Source organism: Falco punctatus (genome assembly GCF_963210335.1).
Source record: "Falco punctatus genome assembly, chromosome: 3".
Classification (NCBI taxonomy): Eukaryota; Metazoa; Chordata; class Aves; order Falconiformes; family Falconidae; genus Falco; species Falco punctatus.
This window is the reverse complement of record NC_137582.1, coordinates 109,789,654-109,812,129: the sequence shown is the minus strand read 5'-3', so window position 1 is coordinate 109,812,129 and position 22,476 is coordinate 109,789,654. Positions and strand designations below refer to the sequence as shown.

The 22,476-nt window shown below is 45.5% G+C and overlaps 1 protein-coding gene across 15 annotated transcripts in view; it reads right to left on the bottom strand.

Annotated features, from left to right (window-relative positions):
• Positions 1 to 22,476, bottom strand: part of EIF4G3 (eukaryotic translation initiation factor 4 gamma 3) — a 147,387-nt gene that overhangs the window by 9,766 nt on the left and 115,145 nt on the right. For 10 of the 15 annotated variants that reach the window (XM_080378792.1, XM_080378793.1, XM_080378780.1 and 7 more), the window contains 14 exons: positions 21,399 to 21,524; positions 20,164 to 20,274; positions 16,124 to 16,294; positions 14,964 to 15,161; positions 14,124 to 14,270; positions 13,593 to 13,829; positions 11,201 to 11,305; positions 9,752 to 9,884; positions 8,541 to 8,635; positions 6,820 to 6,913; positions 6,442 to 6,559; positions 4,980 to 5,203; positions 3,725 to 3,840; positions 1,400 to 1,572 (listed from right to left, as the gene is read on the bottom strand). In XM_080378792.1, coding sequence (XP_080234918.1) covers positions 1,400 to 1,572; positions 3,725 to 3,840; positions 4,980 to 5,203; positions 6,442 to 6,559; positions 6,820 to 6,913; positions 8,541 to 8,635; positions 9,752 to 9,884; positions 11,201 to 11,305; positions 13,593 to 13,829; positions 14,124 to 14,270; positions 14,964 to 15,161; positions 16,124 to 16,294; positions 20,164 to 20,274; positions 21,399 to 21,524 — 2,048 coding nt within the window. The remainder of the gene's footprint in view (positions 1 to 1,399; positions 1,573 to 3,724; positions 3,841 to 4,979; positions 5,204 to 6,441; positions 6,560 to 6,819; positions 6,914 to 8,540; positions 8,636 to 9,751; positions 9,885 to 11,200; positions 11,306 to 13,592; positions 13,830 to 14,123; positions 14,271 to 14,963; positions 15,162 to 16,123; positions 16,295 to 20,163; positions 20,275 to 21,398; positions 21,525 to 22,476) is intronic. The other 5 variants (XM_080378782.1, XM_080378783.1, XM_080378786.1 and 2 more) reach the window with 1 other exon arrangement.

Sequence of the window (22,476 nt, the reverse complement as noted above, 5' to 3'; positions counted from 1 at the left end):
AACCATCTCCTTTGCTCTGTTCTTTACATCCTGTGCTACTACTTCAACCCAGGTTTGTCCAAGCATTTCTGCCAGAAATGGGTTTCCTGCTGTGTAACTCCCCAGACTTGCGCTACCACCAGTACTTGTCCCATAACCCCTAATTACACAATAATTTGTCTTGCGTGAATAAATACAGTGGTTTTTGGTGGTGTATTCATGTGCTGGCTGAACACCACTTGCCCTTTCATCATCTCCAGGAGCTGTTTCACTTTTTTTTATGCCACATTCAGACTGCATGTCCCACTACTTCATCAAGATCCTACTTATATGGTATCACCACCACTTATCCACACTCCAGGAAACACAGGAAAGGCTTTCATCACAATCCATTATGGAAATGTATCACTTCGAATTAGTTGCTCTGACCATCAGCAACTGTGTGGACAGAGACAAGTGGACTCCCTGTTGATATGTTTTGGTTTTTTTTTTTTTAATTTTTTTTTTGAACAGTTTTGAACTTTTCCTGTGAGCCACTGGATTGCATCACAATGAAATTCACCACCAGACATGGGCACAGGGAGATCATCATCGGAGTGGTCAGCGGTGCCACGGTAAGACATGATTCAACAGCAGCAAGACAAGACTAACTATTCGAAACTCTGTATCAAAAGCATCACTTCATCTGTTCGTTCGCTGGCGGCTCTTCATGGTTGTCCCTGTTTTAACCACTCTCCTCTAAGCCCCAGCAAGGACCAAGCAGTGCCAGAGACCTCCCTGGGAACACGGATCGTTTTATGACTGGACACCAGTTAAAATCCAGGCTGGGAACACAAACCCCAGATTGCTGATGTGAACAGCAGCTGAAACTCGGACCTCTTGAGGAAGGTTTAACCCGTCTGATACACATCTGGCGTGTATTCTCCTTCTCAGCCCCTTGAGGACACATTTGCTCCTTGGAGTTGAGCTGAGAAACGGCATCGTATGGGTGAAGCCTGTTGTGGGAGAACGGCTGCAGTTCTGTGGATGCACAGGCCCTCAGGCCACGCAGCCTCCAGGCATTAATGTCACGTACAGACTTTTGACTATTTCCTCCTCTTTTACTCTCGTTCAGTGATGTGCCAAAAGACTAACATTGGCAAACACATCACAAACCAGACCTCTAAACACTTCAATAGACACCTATATATCTGCTTAGAAATCAATACAAAACCACAAAAATATTTACATTCACTAACGTGAAATACTTTATATTACAATAATTATATTACTCATAAATACACCCAGGTGAAAATACTCCTTCCAAACAGATGCATGGAGAAGGCAGGATACCAAAGCAAGGTGGGAAATAATTCCTCTCCAACACAGTGTTCAATGAATGCTGAAAAAAAGTATTCATTTCTATGTGCAGAATACAAACCCCTTGAAGAAATCCTGCTTGCTCAGCTTTCCTGACTGCACCAACTGATGTAATAACTGGCCCATGTGATCCCTGGTGATCTGACTCCTCTCGAGTGTCGACTCCACTCCCACTCGCACGAAAACAGGCAGCAGATTCTGAGTGCTCAGCTCCTCCACACACTGCATTGCTTCCTGTTCGAATGACACACAGGATCACTCGCCTGAACTGAAAACATCAAAAAACGGGGCAGAATAATATTTTCAACTATAAGATAAGGTGGGGTTTTTTGGCAAATGAGTATTTAGTGAAGCTTCCAGGCAAAGGTGCTGGACTAGGCTGTGGAAGCTCATCACAAATCATCACTGAGATGGCAACAGAATAATAATAATAATAAAAAAGATATGAGAATTTATACCACGCAGGCAACAATTTGTAAAATACACCATCACACTCCAGAGTACAGTTTGGCTGCTCAGTGAAAGGACAGGAATTGTCTTCTGGATGCCACCAAAACACCTATTATTTCATCAAATATCAAGCCAAGTCAAAAAGAGGACATGAGGTTAGATTCATTACTGATCCAACCTGGCACAAAAATGCCTGTTACAAACCCACATCATATAAAGAAGCAGAAAATAGGTGGGGAGCATTTGGAGGAAAACTTCCCCTTACTAAAGCTTCTGCTTTCTGGCATGTGCATTTTGTAACTGAAGCAAATAAAACACTCTTAAATGAGCATGTCTCTGAAAGCTCTCATGTCAAAAATCTCCACTGTCATCAGCAAAGATCTTCTACTGACCTTCTAGGTTGAGCCCAACGGATCTCAGTGGGCTTCCCAACTAAAGACATTTGCTCTTTGTCTTAGGTTATGCCTTTTGTTATCAAGAACTGGCAGCCCCAGATGCATTTCTGCAGGTCCTGAACAGCTTTTTTCTGCAGGTCATAGGCCTGGCGGTCCCAGACGGCGCGCTCGGGCCAGAGCTCTCCTGTCAGATGTGCCTGACAGATCTCTGTGTCTCCAGGACAGACAGGTGAACACACACAGCTCGACCCTGCTGCCACTGGACACCAGCACACAGATCAGCAGTTTTAATTTACAGTCAGGTTAAATACTGAAGACTAAACTCATGACAAACGGCTATTCCTATGCTCTATGCTACATTAACACACTCATATATGGCCTTGTTAATGTGAGTTTAAGTTGAATTAGCCAGCAGCTTTGTTGCACGCTGCATTTGAAGAGCAGCAAGAATTTACAATTATTAAGTAACCCCCTTAATGCAAACAAGGTGCCTCAATCTGATGTACTTTTTTTAAGCAGAGGTGCACTTGTCTAATGTGATTCAACTCGTGTTTCCATCCAGCCGTAAAAATATCTCACTATATTTGCGAGCAGAGAAACTGAAGCAGCCCCTTCGCCCCAGACATCCAGGGGTGAGCCTTTGAAGTCTATGGCAAAAAGAAAAAAGGACCGGAGACTGCTTTGTTCACCAGCCCCCCCGCCCCTGACTCTCCCTGCTGAGATCTGCCAGGCCAGCAAAGCTGGGGGACACTGCAAATCACAGCATTTTTTTTTTCTCCAAACCAGGATTTAATAGTTTCTCCTGATAACTAGATGTGAACCCAAAACAATCCATCACAAGAATATTCCTCTTTCTGATTTTAACTGGAAGCCCTATGAAGTGGAAGCAGCAAGTCTGCTTTTAGGGTGCCAAACCAGGAACTCCCCGGTGCTGCCATTTCAAACTTGGCAGGTTTTAAAAATTTATTTCAGCAAAAGATCAAACCAATCAACTTTGCAGCTAACGTAACACTTCTTGCAAACTCCCTGGACGAACCAGAAATCCATTTACAAAGGAAACAAAATTTCAACCTTTAACTAGGAAGTGATGACAGCTGCTCCATAATTTTCAATGTTTATTAAAAATACTCTGGAGTGGTTTGTTCAATATTTAGGACTGCTTTATCTGCCTCCAGATCAGAACAGCACATGCTTTGATAACTGAATGAAAATCTCAGTTTATTTTCCCACTGGCTTTTCTGCTTCCAAAATTGCTGCTATTATGGAGCTGCTCAGTGATTCATGACAGATACGCATACATCTTGCTACTTAAAGCACACAAGCTGGCCTATTTTTCCTATTACTAGGAGGGCAGAAAACAAGGTTGGGAGACAACTGTCCTCAAAACACTCATGGAGCTGCTGCTGCTCAGATTTTGACAGGCCCCATTGTTTCCGTTACCTCTGCGTGAGCTGGGTGCTTACAAAGACACTGTTCCTGGAGAGAAAACATACTCCAGTCCCACAGACCTTTCTGCTAAGTGAGATTTTAATTTTGCTTACCTTAAAATCATTAATATGCAAGAACTCATCAATAATAGATTTGCATTTTCTCTCTATTTCCTCTTCTGATAGTGAAGGCTTTTCTTGTGCTGGAGCTGGGGTAGCTTCTGGCTTGGCTGGTAGAAATAGAAGAAAAAAACTACATGCATTTGGAAAGGGAAAATCAGCATCATTTTCAGAGAAGACGCTCTGAAAACAGAAGTCACCGGAGCAGGGCATGTTCCCTCTCCCATCATCAGGCACGGGTCATTCCTTTCTTGGCTAACTTTCCCTGCATGAACTCCTGATGGTTCTGTAAATCAACCTTCTTGTAGAAACACTGCTGGCAGTGATACAGGTTGTAACACTTTCAAAGTTCTCTATCAACATTAAATAATTAAACTTTGAGCTGCTACAGCACGCTGGAAATTTAAAACACGCTGACCTCAATGGGCAGCAACCCAAAGCAATCTCCTGATCACATCTCCAAACCCTTGGTCCCTGTGAAGTCCTGTACAAAGTCCTGAAGCTTCAAGACAAGCATCTGCTGTGTCGTGGCAGTCAAGACGTGTTCCTCACTGTAGCAGTTCCTAGATGTTTCCCAGGGACAGAGCAGAACACTGTACTTATCACAAAGGCTCTGTCCACAGGGAACATCGCCCTGAGTGTCCTCAATATTTTCTCACTAACAGATTGGCTCAAGCTGGCAGGAGCAAAAAGCCAGAGCTGCAGTGCTGACAAGGTGACAAGCCACCTCAGCGAGTGCTAACACTGCACTGTGCTAAGGCCTGCTCAGAAGGAGGGCTGGCAACAACGCAGCACTAAAAAGATGCTGTGCATGCTCTGTCCCAGACCCAAATCGCTGCTCTGGCCATGGGAAACGTGCAGAAAGGGTAGATACGGCTTTACTGGGCACTGAAGCAGTGGTTCCACAGAACTGACACTGATTTTGGGGACTCTGAGCCCAGAAACCGATGGCAAAAGCAACAGGGTCTGAGCAGGCATGACAGCGACGTGGTGTCTTGCTGGTACCTGCAGCCTTTCAACTCCAACGAATCCCAAGGGGGAGCTGGAGGGAGGAGATGATGCCAAGGCCTGTGTGAATCCACTGTTACAAACCTTGGGGAGGCAGATCACAGCTATTGCAGCTTGATGTGTGACTGTAGGACAAATATTCACACCACTGCACAGAAATCTGCCACTTTTTCTGATAGATTTTCCCTTATGCCTTTTCACATACTCAGCAAGATTCCCTGAGCACGGAAGAGCCGCTTACCAGATTCCTTGGCTTTGTTCCTCTCTGCCTCTGTGCTGTTTCTGTCCATCTCCATGCCGCCTGTCAACTGTTTCACTGTCTCCAGCATCTCTCTCCGCTGCTCCTCTTGTGCCTGATTGTCGAGCAGCAGCTCTTTACTGCTGCTACCCCGTAGGAAGGTGTTGGGGCGGGAGAGGGAAGGCGGAAGAGGTTTGTCGTTCTTCTCCCTGCCCGTGCTTCCGCGACTGCGGAACAAAACCATAAATGCTTAAAGGTTACGGTACAAGTAACTCCTACTCGCAAGAAAAGACATTGGACAGCTTTCTAGCAACTGCAGGAAAACCCCACAACCCAAACCCTGCAGGATTGTCCTCTCAATTTTTTATGGTTGCAGCTACACAGAAAATTTAACTTCGAATTAAATTATCATCAAAATGAACTCGGGTCTCAGAGATGCATAAAACCAAATATCCACTGAGTGGACAGGCAGAGCCAGCGCTTCCTAAAGTACACACGGAAAAGCAATGAAGTCCTTACAGCACCTATTTTAGATGCAGAACAGTGAATTCTATAACATAAAGGTACTGTTCTACTGTGAAAGAGCGGTGTATTTTTTACCTCTTTATTGATAAAATAGCTTCTGAATAGTGAAGGCTACCAGCAACAGGTGACAAGGGTCTGTCTTATTAATTACTGTGTTAATGAGTAAGATGGGCAAAATGACAGCAAAACAGAATAATATCCGGGTAAGTCAGAGTTTTAGGTGAAAAAGGAAGGAAAACATCAGAGGGACAAACCCAAGGAAACAGTCCAGCAGCTTGTGCATACTGGAAGTGACATTTTTAACAAACCATACATTTCTAAACAGTGTCTAGAGGTGATAAATTATTGAGGGTTAATACGTTTTATGCTACAAGCTGGAGTGGCTGTAGCCCTGATGAAATTGGGGTGTGAGAGTGCTGCACAGCCTTACGTATGCATCGCATGATGTGGAAGCACGGGCAAGCTGGGTCACATTGCATGGGAAGGGTCAGGCACAGCCAGGACGTTTTAAAAGCCCTGCAGAATTTCTGCGAGGTTTTCAGCATGTTCTTCTGGATAAACAAACCTACTGACCTGGCTGAACCCACGACCATTGAATCCAACCTGAATAGCCATTTAGACACCATTTTATCTGAAGAGGTGTTTAACTTGTTATAAACTACTAGCAAGTGTATCTTACACGAAGGGTGACTGAAAAGTGGAACTTAAAATATTCCATTTAATGGCTTTAAAAATCAATACCACCTGTCTCTCCAAAGATACAAAATACACATGTGTTTTAAGTTAACTCAAAGCACACAGGGTGGAGGAAAAGACTCAGTCATTCCTCGAAATTCAATGAAATTCTCTTTATTCCTGTGTGCCAGTAACTAGAGCAGCGAAGGAAAGGCGCAGGCAGACAGACAGCAGAAGGGAAAGTCATCGTCGGACTGAAGCTTACCTAGTTAAGGCCCTGCGAGAATCTAATTCTGAAGATGCGGATGAGGCAGATACAGATGAGACTGGAGGCTGCAGCGCAGAAAATCTGTTCAAACTAGTGGCACTTGGTCGTAAGGAGTCTGGGAGATTGTAAAGACAACACAGACAAGAGCGACAACAAGGTCAGGAGCTGCTGATGCCTTGGCATCACAAAAATCAGTTGAGCAATAGCTGTTTTCAGAGTGATGGGGAGACAACTGAAGGGAAAAGGCTGGTCCTGCCCCACTTTAACCCTGCTGGTCAGACAGTCACACATGGAGAGGAGCATTCCCACCCAAATCCGCTCTTGGCAAGGATGGCTGGTAGCAAAGCAGAGGGGCAGGACCCATTCCTGACTTACCCATCTCGCTTGCCTTTGCTCCACCACTGCTGCCCTTTCCCCAACTGCCCAATTGGGCTTTAGGCACAAGCTGAATCTTCTCATCTATTGTGGGCTGTAAAACACATCAAGACAAACCATTACAAGGGCAAATTATACATCTTAATTATAAATGGGGTATTTTTTTGGCAACAATCCCCGTTTTGTGAACACCAAAATACACTTTAACACATTTTTGGAAGACCAAACCCCAGCCAAAGACAGAGGACACAAACAACAAAGGGCAAGACGAACAGCCTCTCCCAAAGTGTCACAGACATTCACAATGACCAGGAGCTTTTTTTACTTGGGAACTCTGAAGCTCAGCAAGGAGGAAAAAGCGCATGACATCAGTACTTGAAAGATGTTCAGTTAGTTTGTGACGAATAGAACGGTTTTGCTGTCCACTCCACCTACCAGTCACAACCTTGGGGGGAATCTGCACAGTAACAAACAGAATTCAGAGGGCAAGGAATGACAACAGGTTGCAGAACTCGGAGGGAAAAAGTAGTGTCTGACAAGAAGAGGACATTGATTTTACAAAGCTCAGTAGGTGAATTTATTGACAAGGAGGTTGTGACCCCACAGATCTCTTTGTATGAGCTCCTCTCTCCTTCCGACAATGCAGTTGTTGCGGGGTTAGCTCTAGTTGTACTGTATTTGTACTAAACGCAGTAGAAGGACTTTTCCCAGATGAGCTGTAAGCCCAGACAAAAGCAGGCTGAATCCCTCCTGCTAATTAAGTTTTGGAGACTGTGTTATGACTTTCACAAGGAACAAACCCAGTCTGATCTGCAGAAGGGCTACAGCCCATCCAGGTTCTACCTTCCAGCTTGCTGAGCATCCAGGCACTGAGAGTAAAATCCAGGGAAGAGTGACATTAACTGGGACAAGGGAACGTCTAGGAATTTCCCTGATTTATGTGAAAAATGGAGTTCTCCTTGGTGAGAAAAAGGAGAACAAAGCTGTTCTGAAGATCAGTGAAAGAAATTTCCAAGCCTGCCTAACCTGCAGCCTGAAATAGATGTCCCCAAACTACCATTCTAATGGTAAATTAATAGGAAGATGCTCATCTGGAGGATGGGCATGAAAGTTTATGACATTCTGAAGGATGCAACTGCACCACACAGCAGTCCAAGAACACTGTAAAAGTGGACATGGCTCTCCTCATACTACTTGAACCTTTCAAGACAGGAGTGCTGCCATCTGCAACACATCAGGAACATTTTGTTTTCCGACTGAATGTGGCATCCTCTTTCTTCTAAGCAGCAGTGTTAGAATGGGGTCTTGAGTACTTGCGGCAGCAAATGATTTCTATCAGACCCTTCTGTCAGAGCCATGTCACGTGCTGCATCACCATCACACCCAATACCCCGATTCACATCTCTCTTCATCATTTAATAAAATGCAGATTTTCCAACTAAGAGAACGTCTGGGTCACTAAAAGGATACTATGAACCTGAGAAAAAGTGTATTAATACTCCCTTCCCCTCAGAACAAACAAAATAGGAACATTCAGAAGACCACGGAGTCTTCCCTTGTGCTTTATTTGTGCACACTATAAACTCTGGGGATTTAATATACCCCAAACCCCAAGTTTTGACCTGTAAACACCGTTACTGGTCTTTCCTAGACAGACAGATACAATAAGGTTAAACCTTGGCTTTGTTGTTGCTCTGAACGAGTCTTGTGCTGGCACCTACCTTGGTGATTTTAAGGAACTTGGTGGGGTCCAGCACCCTGCTGTTCTTTGCCCCCTGCACAGTGTTCCAACCTCCTTCATCGACCCGCTGGACACCTGCCAGATGACAAACATAACCACCCTTAGCTCATCCCCACTGCTCCAGCCGCACCCTGGGAAAGCACAGGCGATCATCTCCAGGCTCAGCAAGAGGAGGAAAAGATGATGGCACGTTTCTGCTAAGCCTCAGCACAATTCTGTGCAGAAATCATGTCTTTCGGAATGTTTCTTCAGACCAAGAACTAGCTCGCCTGAGTTTATTATTATAAAATAGCCTCAGCATATGAGATCTCACTATTTTCAAGGGCTGGTTTTGTTATCAGTGCTTCCTGGTTAGATTTCTCAGCGTGTGTTCTTGCAGTCTGGATATGGCTGCACGTACTGTGTGTTCACAAGCTCACTTAAGGAGCAGACGACGTGCCTTTGCCAACCCAAAGCTGCACTTGTTGCACAGATTTCAGCAATGCTATGCTAGTCTAGACACAGAACCATTCAAGCAGCCACAAGTTCCTTACCTTCTCCCAATGTCACTTTTAGGATAAATAAAGTCTACATGTATTTTCTTTATGCCCTGTTTTCACAGCACTTCCATTTGACAATCTTTAGTGTTCAAGAATCACAAAGATTTCTTCCTCCTTGCCCTGCTCTGTCCCAGTCACTCCAAATTCTTCTTCAGGTACTGCCAACCTCAAGGGCTGGGAGCAATTTAAGGTAACGCCAAGACACTGTCTCGTGTGTGAGTTAACACCTCACAACTTCAACCGCTAAAGACAACATGGTTACTTTTGAAATTAGATGCTATTCTCTTGAAATTAGATTCTGCTGTATGCAAGAATGGATGGCAAATCTGACTCCTACGTAGTAACTTCTTCTAACAGATTTCTGGCAGCCTGTCACAAAATCAAATATGGTTTGCATGAATGTGAAACTTAAGTACTACTGGCCTACGATTGGCTATTTTTACCCAAGGGATTTGCTCCTGAAAAATCCACACAGCCAATCCATGGCAAGTCTGTTCCTTCTCCAGCCTCAGCCACAATCAGGCCCCAATTCCCTTTGCTCATTACACTTAGGGAAAAAAACCCTCGCATTTTTTTTCTTTTATGTGGGATTCCCTTTACGGCCACTGGATGAAATGAGTGAAACGAGCAGCCAACTTGGCTTTTACTTTACCCGGTCTCCTCTTCTCTTTGGTCATGAGTTGTTGGACCTTCCTCTGTTCTTCTTGCTCTTCAATCTTGGCTTCTTTATGAATCTGCTCAATGGTCTTCGGGCCCTGGTCTGCTCTCCGTGACACCCAGTTGCACTAGGAAAGAAGCAAACATATGCTCGGAGATACTTCCAGGGGAGCATCATCAATGGGGTATTTTGAAAACCGTGAACAAGGCCTATCCCTGCCACCCTTGTAACGTCTTGGAGGGGCTGCTCCACGAGGGACTGGGGAAAATTCTGTGGAGCTGGGTCACGTTGTGGCGGTGGTTACCCCAGCACCACAGGTCAAAGCTGTTTGCTCTGGTACACAGACTGCGGTATATGTTTTGGTGAAGGGCAGCTGCAGTGAAGACCTGGCTCTGTAGAGGCATGACTGAATTCAAGACATTTTAACCCCTAGCATCCTACCCATTCCCAGCTTTCCAGTTTTTCCAGGTTCAGAGGATAGAGAAGGACCAGAGGGAGGCTGCTGTTGCTCTCCAACCATTTATTACTGACACCGCTTGCCGAAGCCCTTCCTTCAAGCTTAAGGAAATAAACGGAACTCAAAATAAAGAAGCAAGAAGCAACTACATTTTATCTGAAGATGGTGCTTTGCCACTCCAGGGATCATGATGGCTGAGACAGGAATTCTGCAGCGAGAGGTGGAGCCGTCTCTGCACTAAACATTTCCACTGCTTGATGTGCCTACTCAGCCATACACTGTACAGATCCATCTACCCCTAGAACAACCAGACTCTCTCTTGATCTTGCTACAACCTCATCACAACTTTCAGGGTAATTATGTCTGCGTACCCTGCAGTCAAAATGGTGACTTCAGCCTCCACAAAACCCCAAACCAGCTTCAAAACAGCGATGTGAGGTATGAGTAAAACCTGCCCAGCATTTCAGTCATGGCCAAAGCCACGCTGCTACCAGCACCTTCACTGGTGAAATTACATGTGCTGGGTAAAGTTTGCGCAACCTGCGGTCACATCTTCAACCACGTGGTGTAGAGACACCCTTCACTGTACCAGACTCCAGCTGTTAACACCTTGGCTGTGTTGAAAACCATTGCTTGATTACCACACAGGCAGGTCCCCGTCTGTACCGTGCACCTGCTTGTCTACACCGGTTATTAATTTTTGGAGCTTAGTGCGGACCCATCGGCGTCACATTCTGCTGCAGCACAGGCTCCATCTGCTTTTGTCTGCACAACATGGCCAGTCAACAACTGGCAGATACCTGGTTGTGCTACCAATAGAGCAGATATAGGACCATCCTTCCATGAGATCTTTGGGATAAGGAGCGTAGATCTCCCCCTAACATCCCACATCTGCTGTAAATAAAGTCCCTGCTCTCGCAGGAGTGCTCTTTCAGCCTGGACATGGAAGGCAACATGCTCCTTTACTTACTTGAGTTGGCACCTACCAGCCTTAGGTCTATTACATCCTGAAGCATGAACCGAATCCTTGAAGATGTTTTCCTCTCTTTCACAATCTTCTCCATCTGATTAAAATACTGGTCCATGCGAGGCTACACAAGAGAGACATCATCATCAGTGCGTCTTGGAAGAAAAGGAAAATACTCCCTCAGGTAGGGAGTCAGTAGGTTCTGCACTGTAGCATTTTCGTGCCAGAAGCACATCTGGGGACCCAGCTGCTCTCTGGAGGAGTGAGTGCTGGGTCTCGTACGCTCCCCCCAGGTTGGACCTGAACGTGCACAGTGCAGGACGTGCAGAAAAGGAGGCACAACTCTGCAGGCACCTCCTTCGTTTAGCACATGCATTCTCTGCACTTTTAATTGCTCAAATGATCTACATCCTCTGCACGTACATAATAAACTTGCCATCCATTAAAAAAAAAAAATAATTAGTATTTTTTCATGGTGCAGCTAAGCTGACCTACTGGCTAGTGGCCACCAAAGAGGGGAGTCCTGCTCTACCTCTGAGCTCCTCCTTTTCATATCAGCGCGTGTGCTCATCACCTCAGCCCAAGAAAAACTGGCTCAGGAAACTGAACGGGAATAAAACTGACCCTGCACACATTGTGATGCTTTACCTCCCTGAACTGTCTCATCTGGGGTCAGGCAAGGGAAGCAGAGGCAGAAGCAGTGCTTCCCTCAGCAAGAAACTGTTTAACGGGCTTAGCTGTGGTACAAAATCCCACAAGCTCCTTTTCATCCAAAAAGTTGTGATGTGATGGAATCCAAATCAGTTCGCACTAAGACATGAAATGGTATCATTAGAGAAGCCTCCATTAGGTCTAAATTTGACTCGCCAGGCTCCAATGAGCCTTTTTCCCCCAAAATGGAGGCTCTGGCCATTTTAAACAAAAAGTTTCAGGGCAGTTTTCTAAAATGTTTCCCACCCCCTTCACTAAAAACTAGCTAAACCCTTTTCCTTATACTTAAACAAACAAGAAAAACCCCATTAAAATTTGGTTCTGGCCTTGCCTTGGAAAGTTTCAGCTCCAAGAGCAAACGTTTCCAAAGTTAGGAATGATGGGGAAAATATTTAAAATGGACATTGTCCAAAAGCTTTAATTGTAACTATCACTAACGCTTCACCTTCAATAAAAAACATATAATAAAACTTCTACTCCGTTAATAGAAGATAAAGAAAGGATTCTCACTCAATCTTGATAGAAATAACAAATCACAAAGACAGGAGACGGGCAGCTTCTCACAACACGTAACATGACATCTGCAAGCACTTCCCTGCTGTGTGCATGCTCCATGCTACACGGTGCCACGGCTCCGGGCTGCAGGACCGGCCAGTGCACCAAAACATTGGCTTCTACAGTGTTTCCATGCTCGCAAAACAGCATCCAGGACTCATCCAGCATGACCTCAGCTACTGCTTAGAAGTCAGACCCTGTTTTCTGCCCAACACATGTGGAGAAATTTAATCCCTGCTTCTGGCACTTTCAAACCTGCACCAATAATGTGTACGCTGTTCATTAACAGTGTCGGGTATTTAGCCTGGGGGATTAGTAGTAAACTGCGCCGTTTTGGTCAATGCTCTGCAAAACAGTTTGGGAAACTATTTGCCCGTAAGGATCAGGATTGATCCACCGTGATCCCTGCAAACCAGCGCACTGTAAGGGACCTCCCTTCCCTGAGCAGCTGAAAACAATTAGCTCAGTTTGTTTCCAGAGCTGAGTCCCACTGATTTCTGGCAAAACCCTCGAATGCTTTTTCATCCCAAGCCTAGCTTGTGTGAAGGAACAGCAGACTGCCTGTGCCAAGAGAAGCTCATCCGAGTGTGTAAGGCTCCGTGCTACATATACATTTGTTGGAAAATCGGGAGGAGGATGCTGGAGTGCTGCAGTTGCAAAACAGCTGCTTCATTCCAGCATAGCTGGAGACGATGATGACACAAAATAACAGCATCCACCAAGGTTCAGGTAGGGGTTTAGGCCAGTTAGGAAGGGTTTTTTTAGATTTAACCCCAACGATACATGTAAGTGGTACATTTTGTAGGTAATATAAACCTTCAATGGTAAAGAAATGACTCTAAATATGAATGTTTTGGACACTGCAAGGTAAGAGATATCTGGAAAAAGTAGGTGTTGAGCATTTCTAGGTTGTGTGTTTGGATGAAATATTTGGAACAACTAACAACTGGAGAACACTGTTGAAAATGATACAGAACCCATCACAGACAAGGGAGCAAGGCCAGGTCACGGAAGAGCGGATGATTTCCTTGTGCCATACAGAAATGGCCGAAGAAAAAAAATAAATCCTCAAATAAAACCACCCCACCCCTATTTTTCCATCCCTGCCCAGAAAGCCTCATCTCTCACTCCCAGTCCTGCCCTACCTTTGCTTTCTCAAAGTCCAGGTCCTTGCCAATGGTAGTTAGCAGGCGGCAAAGGCACTCGAGGGACTCCTCATCGTGGTTTTTCAGCAGCTTGACCACGCAGTCATGCATGATAGCCTCCGTCAGCATTTTCAGTTTGAAAAGCTCGCCAATGAATTTTATATTCCCAATGGATCTCCGTCGGGCCTTGTCCTTGGCCTCTTCCAGCTCGTCATGGAGCCGCGTCTTCTCCTCCGGCTGTAAAACAGAAAAACAGTTCTAAAAAACCACGTTCACAGAGCTCAGAACTCTTCAAAAGATCCAGTTTCACATTTATAGTTGCTGTTGTCTCTGTTTACATTTTTTCTCCTAAAAACCAAGAAAAGGCTGGTGTAAACCCACTAATCAAGGCAGGTATTTTTTATTACACTCAGCCAGTGTGACAGAAAACTCTCAACTCCAAAATTCCCCCTACATCGACTGCCATCTTCAAAAGAGATCACTTTCAGAGGGAGCTCTGAGAATTTATGGGAGGAAAAAAATACCACTTACAGTGGTAGCAGCTTCAAGTTCTTTCTGCTTCTTTTCAAAGACGTCGTCGTCAGCCTTGTCCTTTTCAAATTCCTTCTGGCAGCGATTTAACAGCAACTTGCGGAAATTTACTGTGCTCCCAGGTTTGTCTGCCATGGGCACTTTCAGCTGCAGAAGGAAGAAAAACATCAGCAGAAATACGGCTAAACTCTACATACGAGCGAGGTTTCCTATAAGCCATCCATTACATTTTATTATGCACTTCATATTCAGCAACACAAGCCTGCAAGGCTGTGACAGTTAAACATCACGTCATGATTTCCAGCGGAGTTTTACATTTCATATGTAAAGTCACACTCAAAACTTGGCTGACACCACCTCCGCCCAGAGACAAATTACATTTCCATTCACAGGATCCTTTAAAAAGACACGCTGCCTAAAAACACCCTTGTTATGTGGCGAAGACTCCGTGCTCCTTTGTTGCATGTCATGAAGGATCAGGAGGAGAAGAGGGTTATTTTGTCCCAGATTCACCATCTGAAAACTAGCTGTCCAAAGCTTGGCTCAGCACCTCGGGCTCCTCTTGGAAACGAGAGATAAACTGAACTTCCCAAGCGTGACTCACTGCATCTCGCAACCAGGCAGTGCGAGGTGTCCTCAACTCCAAACATATCACTCCAAGCAAAGCCCTCTGCCTGCAGGCATGGCCAACAAAAGCAGAAGAAGAAATCTGCCACTTTATTTTTATTTACCTTCAGAGACTAACATTTAACTCTGCTCTTGCCACGTTTATGTTACTGCCAATCAGTTCATGGGGATAATGAGCAGAACACGTTCCTGTTTGACTTGGGCGGCTCTTACCGTTACAAGACACCTGCACATGTTGGCATACGCCACCGAGAAGCTCGGTTCATCAATTGCCTTCTCAAAGACCAGGTCGATGACTCCTTTCAGCCTCTCCTCGGTATCTACCGTCAGGTCTGTCACTTGCTTCATGAGCTGATTGAACATCTGGGGCGTCAGCTTGTTCAAGATGCTTCGTACCTTGCGGAACAGCTCCTGAAGGACAGAAAAACTCTTCAGCACAAATCCAACAGGCGGCTTTCAGGAATGAGCTAGGCTGCCACCTCCAAGGTGAACAGAGATGCTGTTCTACGGGAACTCCCTGGAAGCTGTTACACACACGCACACGTCTGTGCACAGTCCGGCCCCAGTTCTAACTCAGCTACCCGTGACCACAGACCAAGGCTGCGGCACAGGGTTTTTGGAAACACCCAAATATTCTTGATAACAATTTAGCCATGAGATATAAATTAACAGGGAGTGACATCCTTCTCCCTCAACCAGAGGTAATCAACTTCTCCTATATTTATTTTAAGGCATTATTATTTTTTTTTCTCCTATCCAGAATGATAGTTAGGTCAACAACACTGCTGTTACCCCTGAGAACAGAATTCCAGTATCCCTCAAGACTATTCCAACTTATCCTATAAATTACCAGTTTGACCACCAGGCAAACATCTCCACCCAGAGCAGCTGCCCGGTAGAGAACAGCAGGGAGAGGAAGATGCAGAGAAAGCTTTGGAGATGGTGCTGTTGGGCTGGGCAGGATGATCTCAGGGAATTTTACAGAGGAACCTCAGTCTTGCTGAGGTTCAGGGCAGTAACATGGTCTAAAAGGGGATGAAAAGCAAGTTCTGTGCTGGAAGTTTGAGGTTGTTTGCTTTAGAATGGGGACAGAAATATTCCAGTAAAAGAGCAATAGGAAAACAATCCTGGAAAAGAGGTAGTAGGTTGTCTGGTGTTCCCTAATTAGACTCACTTAATAGAAAGGCCTGCCATTTGAACTTCAGGGCAGGAATAAACACGTGAAAAAAAATAATCAAGGTAGGGGGAAGTTGTGATTCCAACCGGAATTTCATTGCCCTTTTTCACTGTCTCACACAACAGCTAAGGCAAACCACCATCCTCCTGCTGTTACAGACTGCTGCCCGCTCAGAAGCGCTTGCTAAGGCTCTCACCTGGGTTTTTACATTTTCTGGGTCCTCGGTTTGGTTTTCTCTCTTCAGGCTTGGCTTCCAGGCATTCTCTGCCTTCTTCAGGTGGACATCCTCCTTCACACACACAGTGATGATCTTCCTGGGCTCTCTCCTCTGGCCTGGCTGAGATCTCCTCGGTCCAACATTCAACAACTAGGACAAAAATATTCCTTGTTATATCCCCTTTTAAACTCACACCTCGATAAACCGCTCCAGGGCACACGCCAACACCCACTGATGGCAACACCAACAAGCAGCAACTCCTCCTAGGACTCTGAGGACTCCCTCCGACCCAACACATCAGGCCGGGTTGGTCAGAGGGAACGTGAAGACACCGGACACGTTTCTCTTGGGCAGCTTTTCCCAAAACAGATATGGGATGACCGCTGCCTACGTGCACTCGTGATGCTCCGGACACTGCTTAAGCGCTGCAGAATTGGCCCTGACTGACCAAAACGGCCTCTTGAAAGCCAGAAACTGCGTAACTGAGACATCATAGCAAAGGTGCATTTAAGGACTAAGTCCGTCCTTACAGGTGCAATTCAAACGTGCCATCCCAAGCAATTAGGTAACGATAAATCAGCAGCTCTGCCAAAAATGTTAAGTTTTACTGGAGATTGCTTCAAACAGAGCCATTTTGAGACGAGAATTATATAAAATGCACTGAATGGAGCATCAGTGCAGCTCCTGCGTTGCAGAAATACAGAACCTAACAGATGTGTGTCAAACTCTTTGTAGTTTCACAGAAGGAAGGGAAACACAGTACTTTGTTTGAAACCACATCAAGTGCCTCTCTGCAATCCCATATAACATGATGCTCCTCCCAGTCAAACACTATCAAACCCACGCTGGACATATGAAACATAAACGGTATGAAAACTGCCCAAACTGGAGAGCTTTAAATCAGTTGCACAAGTGATGGGGCACAAGATATACCCCAAAACTCCCTCTTCATCACCTGGGAGCTTCTGATTAAGGACTGAAAGTATCAAATGCTGTCAGGTTATTCTTCCCCTGCGCTCTGTCGTATTTCTGAACTCATTTATTAGAAACGTCTCACCTCCATGTAAAAATTAGCCCAGCAACAAAACTCCATTATCAAACCCCATTACTTTCCACAGAAGTAATTAATCTCTTCAGAGGGCAGCAGGCAACCTCCACATGAAAGATGGGCCATTTAAAACATTTCTTTGTTCAGCAGAAGGGATTCAACAAGCATCAGAGAGGCAAAACCATCTCAGTTATTCAAACAGCTTCACTGAATACAGGAGGAAAGTGCTCTTAGCTGGTGCCTCTTATGTCGCGTATCAGTCCCAAACCTGGTTTTGCACTACTGAAAAACAAAATCCTCCTTAAAGGCAGGAGCTCGTATCTGCAATGTGAACCACTTGGCTTTGACGACGTAAACGCTTGCCACCGACGAAAGCAAATGAACACAATCACTGTCACTGCTGGAGTTCATGTTTGGGCTTCAATATGGGATAAAAGCACAGAATAAGGTGTTGTCAGAAGACAACGACCTCATGCAGTGACATGCTTCATATGCCGAGACGATGCATGGAAAAGAGCTACATGGCACAGCGTGTTAGTGCACTGCCCCACCACCTACGAAGCCCGCTGTTCAGATCCCACTGGCATAATCCATCAAATAAATCCATTGAATCATTCAAACTCCTCTGGGCGCAAGCCGTAGCTGTAACACAACCGCCTGAGTCAATTGCTCCCGAGAAATCAACAGTGGAACGAGGCAGTGAGAACGGGGGAGCCTTTGTGATGCTTCTCTGTGTTAGACACCTTCCCTACAACAGTTACCCATCCCTCCCTATGACCCCGCTCTGTTCTCACCCAGAGCCTGACACCAGTATGACGCAGCCAAGTCTGCTTCACAGCCCCACGTTGTGACACCTGCCACTGTTTTTATGCAATTTTGCACCATTTTTGCTGCCCAGGCTCTAACCACACTGCAAATGTATGGCTGTGGAAAGAAGAAACTTCCCTCCAGCTGAAAAAACAGACAACAACGCAACAGCAAACTGACTGGTTTCAACCACGTGCACGAGACCTCATCACACACCGCCTTGCCCGCGGAAAGCTTTGTAACCAGAGCCAGGCTGGCAGCAAATCAAACGATTTGGGCTCATTTTCCCCAGGAACACGGGTACAGCCAACGAGGGGTAACCTGCAGCCGCCCCATCTCTCCCGCACAGCTGGGCTGTGACATGCGAGGACACAACACAGAGGCACGGCGCCTCCTCGGGTACGGGTCCACGCAAAGCCCAGGCAGCAGCTTTTACAGCAAACACTTCCCTGAAGGAGGTGACTATTCCCCTTGCAGAACTGATGGATGCAAGGAGCACCTGGGCATGTCCGAGTGTCGGCACGTTACATGTCACACTCTCCTCAAATCTGGCTGCCTTTGAGACCAGACCTTTAAGTGCATTAACAAAGACTTTCTGTAAGACTATACTTTTTTTAATGTACGTGAACAAACTTGGTTCAAACCGTTTGATTAGGTTTTAAAAGCAGTGAACAGAAGCCTCCTTTGAACGTGTAATAAAATAATTCCCGGATAACACTTTTTTAACAGAAAAAATCTGGGTTTTTTTTGGCAGCAAGTTAAAGTAGGTGCTTGAGCTCATTCATGCCTGGCCTCCTTTTTGTAACCCAGTACAAGTAAATAATAATGGTTCTGTAGCACCTGATATTACAGCACTACAGCTTGCACTGAAATAATATTTTCCACCAAAGGCACGGAGAAGTGCTTACCAGATGTTACTACATTAACCCGAATTACCTGTCTTCCAGATGAAGAAGGGGGAGGAAAAAAGGAAAGCAGAAAGAAACAGGGATAAGCCAAAAACTCACAGCAACACGGTGTGACCTGGTGCTCTCCCTCACAGTCTGCTTCCACTCCCAGGCCACAAGTCACGGTAACACTTTAAAAAAACACCCAAGAAATTAAAGAACCGTTTCTCCCTCTACAATAGGCTCCAACTGTAGAAGCCAAAATTAAGCTTAGATGTTATAGGGGTGACTCTGCCTTCCAGGGAAGCATAAAAAAATCGAGACAACTTGAGTTTCCATCACCACTCAAGGAAGGATAAAAGCCAACACACCCAGCCTCGGTGCGCAGGGACAGACCGGTCCTCTCCAACCCTATCTCTCTGTGTTCACATCTCATTCCCGCTGCACTCACCTAACTCCTCGTCTACATCAAGAAGCATTTATTAGCTGTACTTTGTGCCTGTGTAATTCATGACACTCCTTGTGTTGTTGGATGCAACATCTGTTAGTTCTAAAAACAGTCACACAACACATTTAAGCGAAAAGAAGGAAATAAAGACAAAAGCCAAGGAAGCAAAACAAAAGATTCTCAACGTGCCGAAAGCTTGTTAGCGCTGAGCTGCTCAAAATTATTTGGAGGGCAAGGAGTAGGCAGTGGGGTTTAATGGTTTATGGGCATGGCCTGTGCAGAGGTGGAATGACTGAGTGGACAGACAGCGTACACGCAGATTTTTGCCATGCTTTTTAGGAGAAGATAACGTCTGATTTGGCTCAGGGCTGAAAACCCTCTCCTCCTATAACCGCCGATGCCACAGGACAGCAGGGCTTGTTAAATAACGTTCCCTTCTGACCCTCCTCGAGGAAAACGCAAAGGAAGGCTCTACTCTGTAAAGGCGCAAATGTAAGATGTATGTTATGTGCTGAATGCTCCAAATGAACGGGGTAAGCGGGACTTACCTTTTCTCCCCCTTTCCACAGGTCTGCAAAGTGCAGACCCCTCGCGGATCCCGCTCAGGCCAACGTCCCAGCATGCCCTCAGCTGGTGATGTCCCACCCACCACTGAAGACTGCCTAGAGGGGTACAATGCAAGTCTTGTTTTGTTTTTTTTTTAAACAATGTTGCACCTTTTTGTAAAGTTTTCTGCCAGTCGTTCTTTATCAACAGTGGGCATTAGGGAAAAAGACAACTCTACAAAAAGGTGCAAAGACTGGGGGGGAGAGGGGGGGATTCGGCTTACCCCTAGCGGCAGGTTCCTCAATGGTGGGTGAGGCGAGACCAAGAGAGGGCATGCTGGGGAACCGCACCGAGCCAGGGAAGGCAATCCAGGGTTGCTCTGCACTTTGCAGGCCTGTGGAAAGAGAAAGAGCGACAGGGGCGTTACTGAGATGCCAAGAGGCTCGGGACATTCAGTGCACGAAAGGAGAGAAGGCACTGGAGTACAACCTGCAAGTCCTAAATACAGGAAGCGATGTCGACCTCAAACAGCATCAAGGTTTCGGGACTGGGTGGTGCTCCAAGAGAAACCGTGGCACCGAAGTGACTCCAAGACATGGGCACACACCCCAGAACCGAGGCATCGGCCACAAGACCGGTCTCAAACCAGAAATACTACCTCAACTCAAAATCGCCGGGTTTGACTCCGAGCCTCCTGCAAATCTGCACACTTGGAAGTCAAGGTTATTCAGTGAACTCCTCTAAAACCAGCAGTTTTGAAAGACAAACGATGGCTGTGTCACGAGAGGTATCTAGATGGATACGTTGGATGTATCTTAATAGACAGATGAAAAAAATCAATGATTGCACCTAATGGAGGCAGCCTCCATCCTCCAGCTGCAGCTGACTGGGCAGCACCACACTGGGGGGCACCTGCACCCCCAGAAAGAGATGGCAAAGGCAAGAAGGATGAATTCAGAGAGGGATTTCAGAGTTTGGGCAAAGCCAGACACAGGGAAAAGAAGAGAAAGTGAAAGAAAGCAGAGGAAAAGGCAGGAAAAGAAGGAATGTGTGACAAAAGCAAAGCAATATGTGGCAGCAGAGAGAAAGCAAGAACATACACAGGTGCTGTGTATGTTCTTCTTGCTGTTGTTGTTAGTAAAACCTATTTGCTCTATCGGCTTGTTGTATAAAATAGACTCCTACGATGACACACACCGATGCTGGGTTGCTGTATGAGAACATGTGTTTGCACACGTGTGACTGCCAGGTCCTCAGCATGGAAACATGTTTCCACACCTCTCATGCAGGGAAAAGGGGAAAGAGATCAAATCCATTGAAGATCAATACGTACCAGTTAAAACCATCCGCAACGGTTTTCTAATCTGCCTAAATTTTGACAGCCAAGAAAACATCACCCTTGCATTCATCCTGACAAAACCAGAACCACCGGAGCATCGGAAGAGGCCCAAAAGTGTGAGGATGGACTTCATCAGTGTTAGGGCTGATTTTTAAATTAGCAAGTTGGGGTAAACTCACACTTCCAGCTACGTTTCTTCCACCGGAGGTTTGCCTCCCAAAATCAGCAAAGGCTGGCGTGAAGTCTGGTCCTCGAGGCAGTATCCGAGGGTCCAGAGTTCTCAACGGTAATTTCGGCTGATTAACCTGCATCGTGGAGCAGAACAAACAAACAGGATCCGCTCAGTGGGTGCTGCAGCTACCAAAGTGCACGCAAGTCTACAGTCTTTGCTGAACTGTAATAGTCATAATTTAGTATCCAAATTCGTGCTTTTGACAAACACCGCAAGTTTTATGCATCCCCACTTACACAAAAAATAATAATTTAATTTAAAATACATCTTCTGCAGGTGACTTGAGGAAACGGGCAAAGATCAGAAACATTTCAAGGCTGAGCATGACTTATGGAGAATAAAATTATGGTGATAGGGGCCCATTTTGGTTCAGGATCACAAAACTGCCACCTTCCCTTGGATAAATGTCTTTTGTGTTAACAAGACAGATGGCCGAATGAGCAAAGGAAGCTCCAAAGCAGACAGAGCAGTGAGAAGCAATCACGGAAAACTAGTAGGTGGATGAAATCATTTTGGGAACAAAGCTGCATTTTACAATTTGTCTGGGTATGAAATTCAGAGTGGAAATGTTTCTGCACATGAGGATCACCTACATCCTGATCTGTGCTTGAACCTTACGAGTGAGTCTGCAGTGGTTACATCAAAATCAATGAACGACACAGTTCAAACTGAGAAGAGAATAAGGTCTCGGTGTCAGCACTTCAGAAATAACAAGTATTTCAATAACTGCAGACACACAGCAGAGAAAATCGCAGCTGTAATAAGGCTGGATAGAAATCACAAAACTTCTCGAGAGTCAAGGTTTTAAAGATCTTTTATCAGATCAGCTCACAGTGACACAACGGTTTCAGACCAAAAAAAGAGTTTGCCCAAAAGCTTGGCTGTGCTTTCTAAGCACAGGATTGATCTAATGAAAGACACCGTGCCTCTCGGTTCGGTCTTGCTTTGATTATATCCTTAGGTGCTCGTGGCCGTATCGTTTTACATTTTAGTAACAACCCAGTACAACCTAATCCAGACAGAGA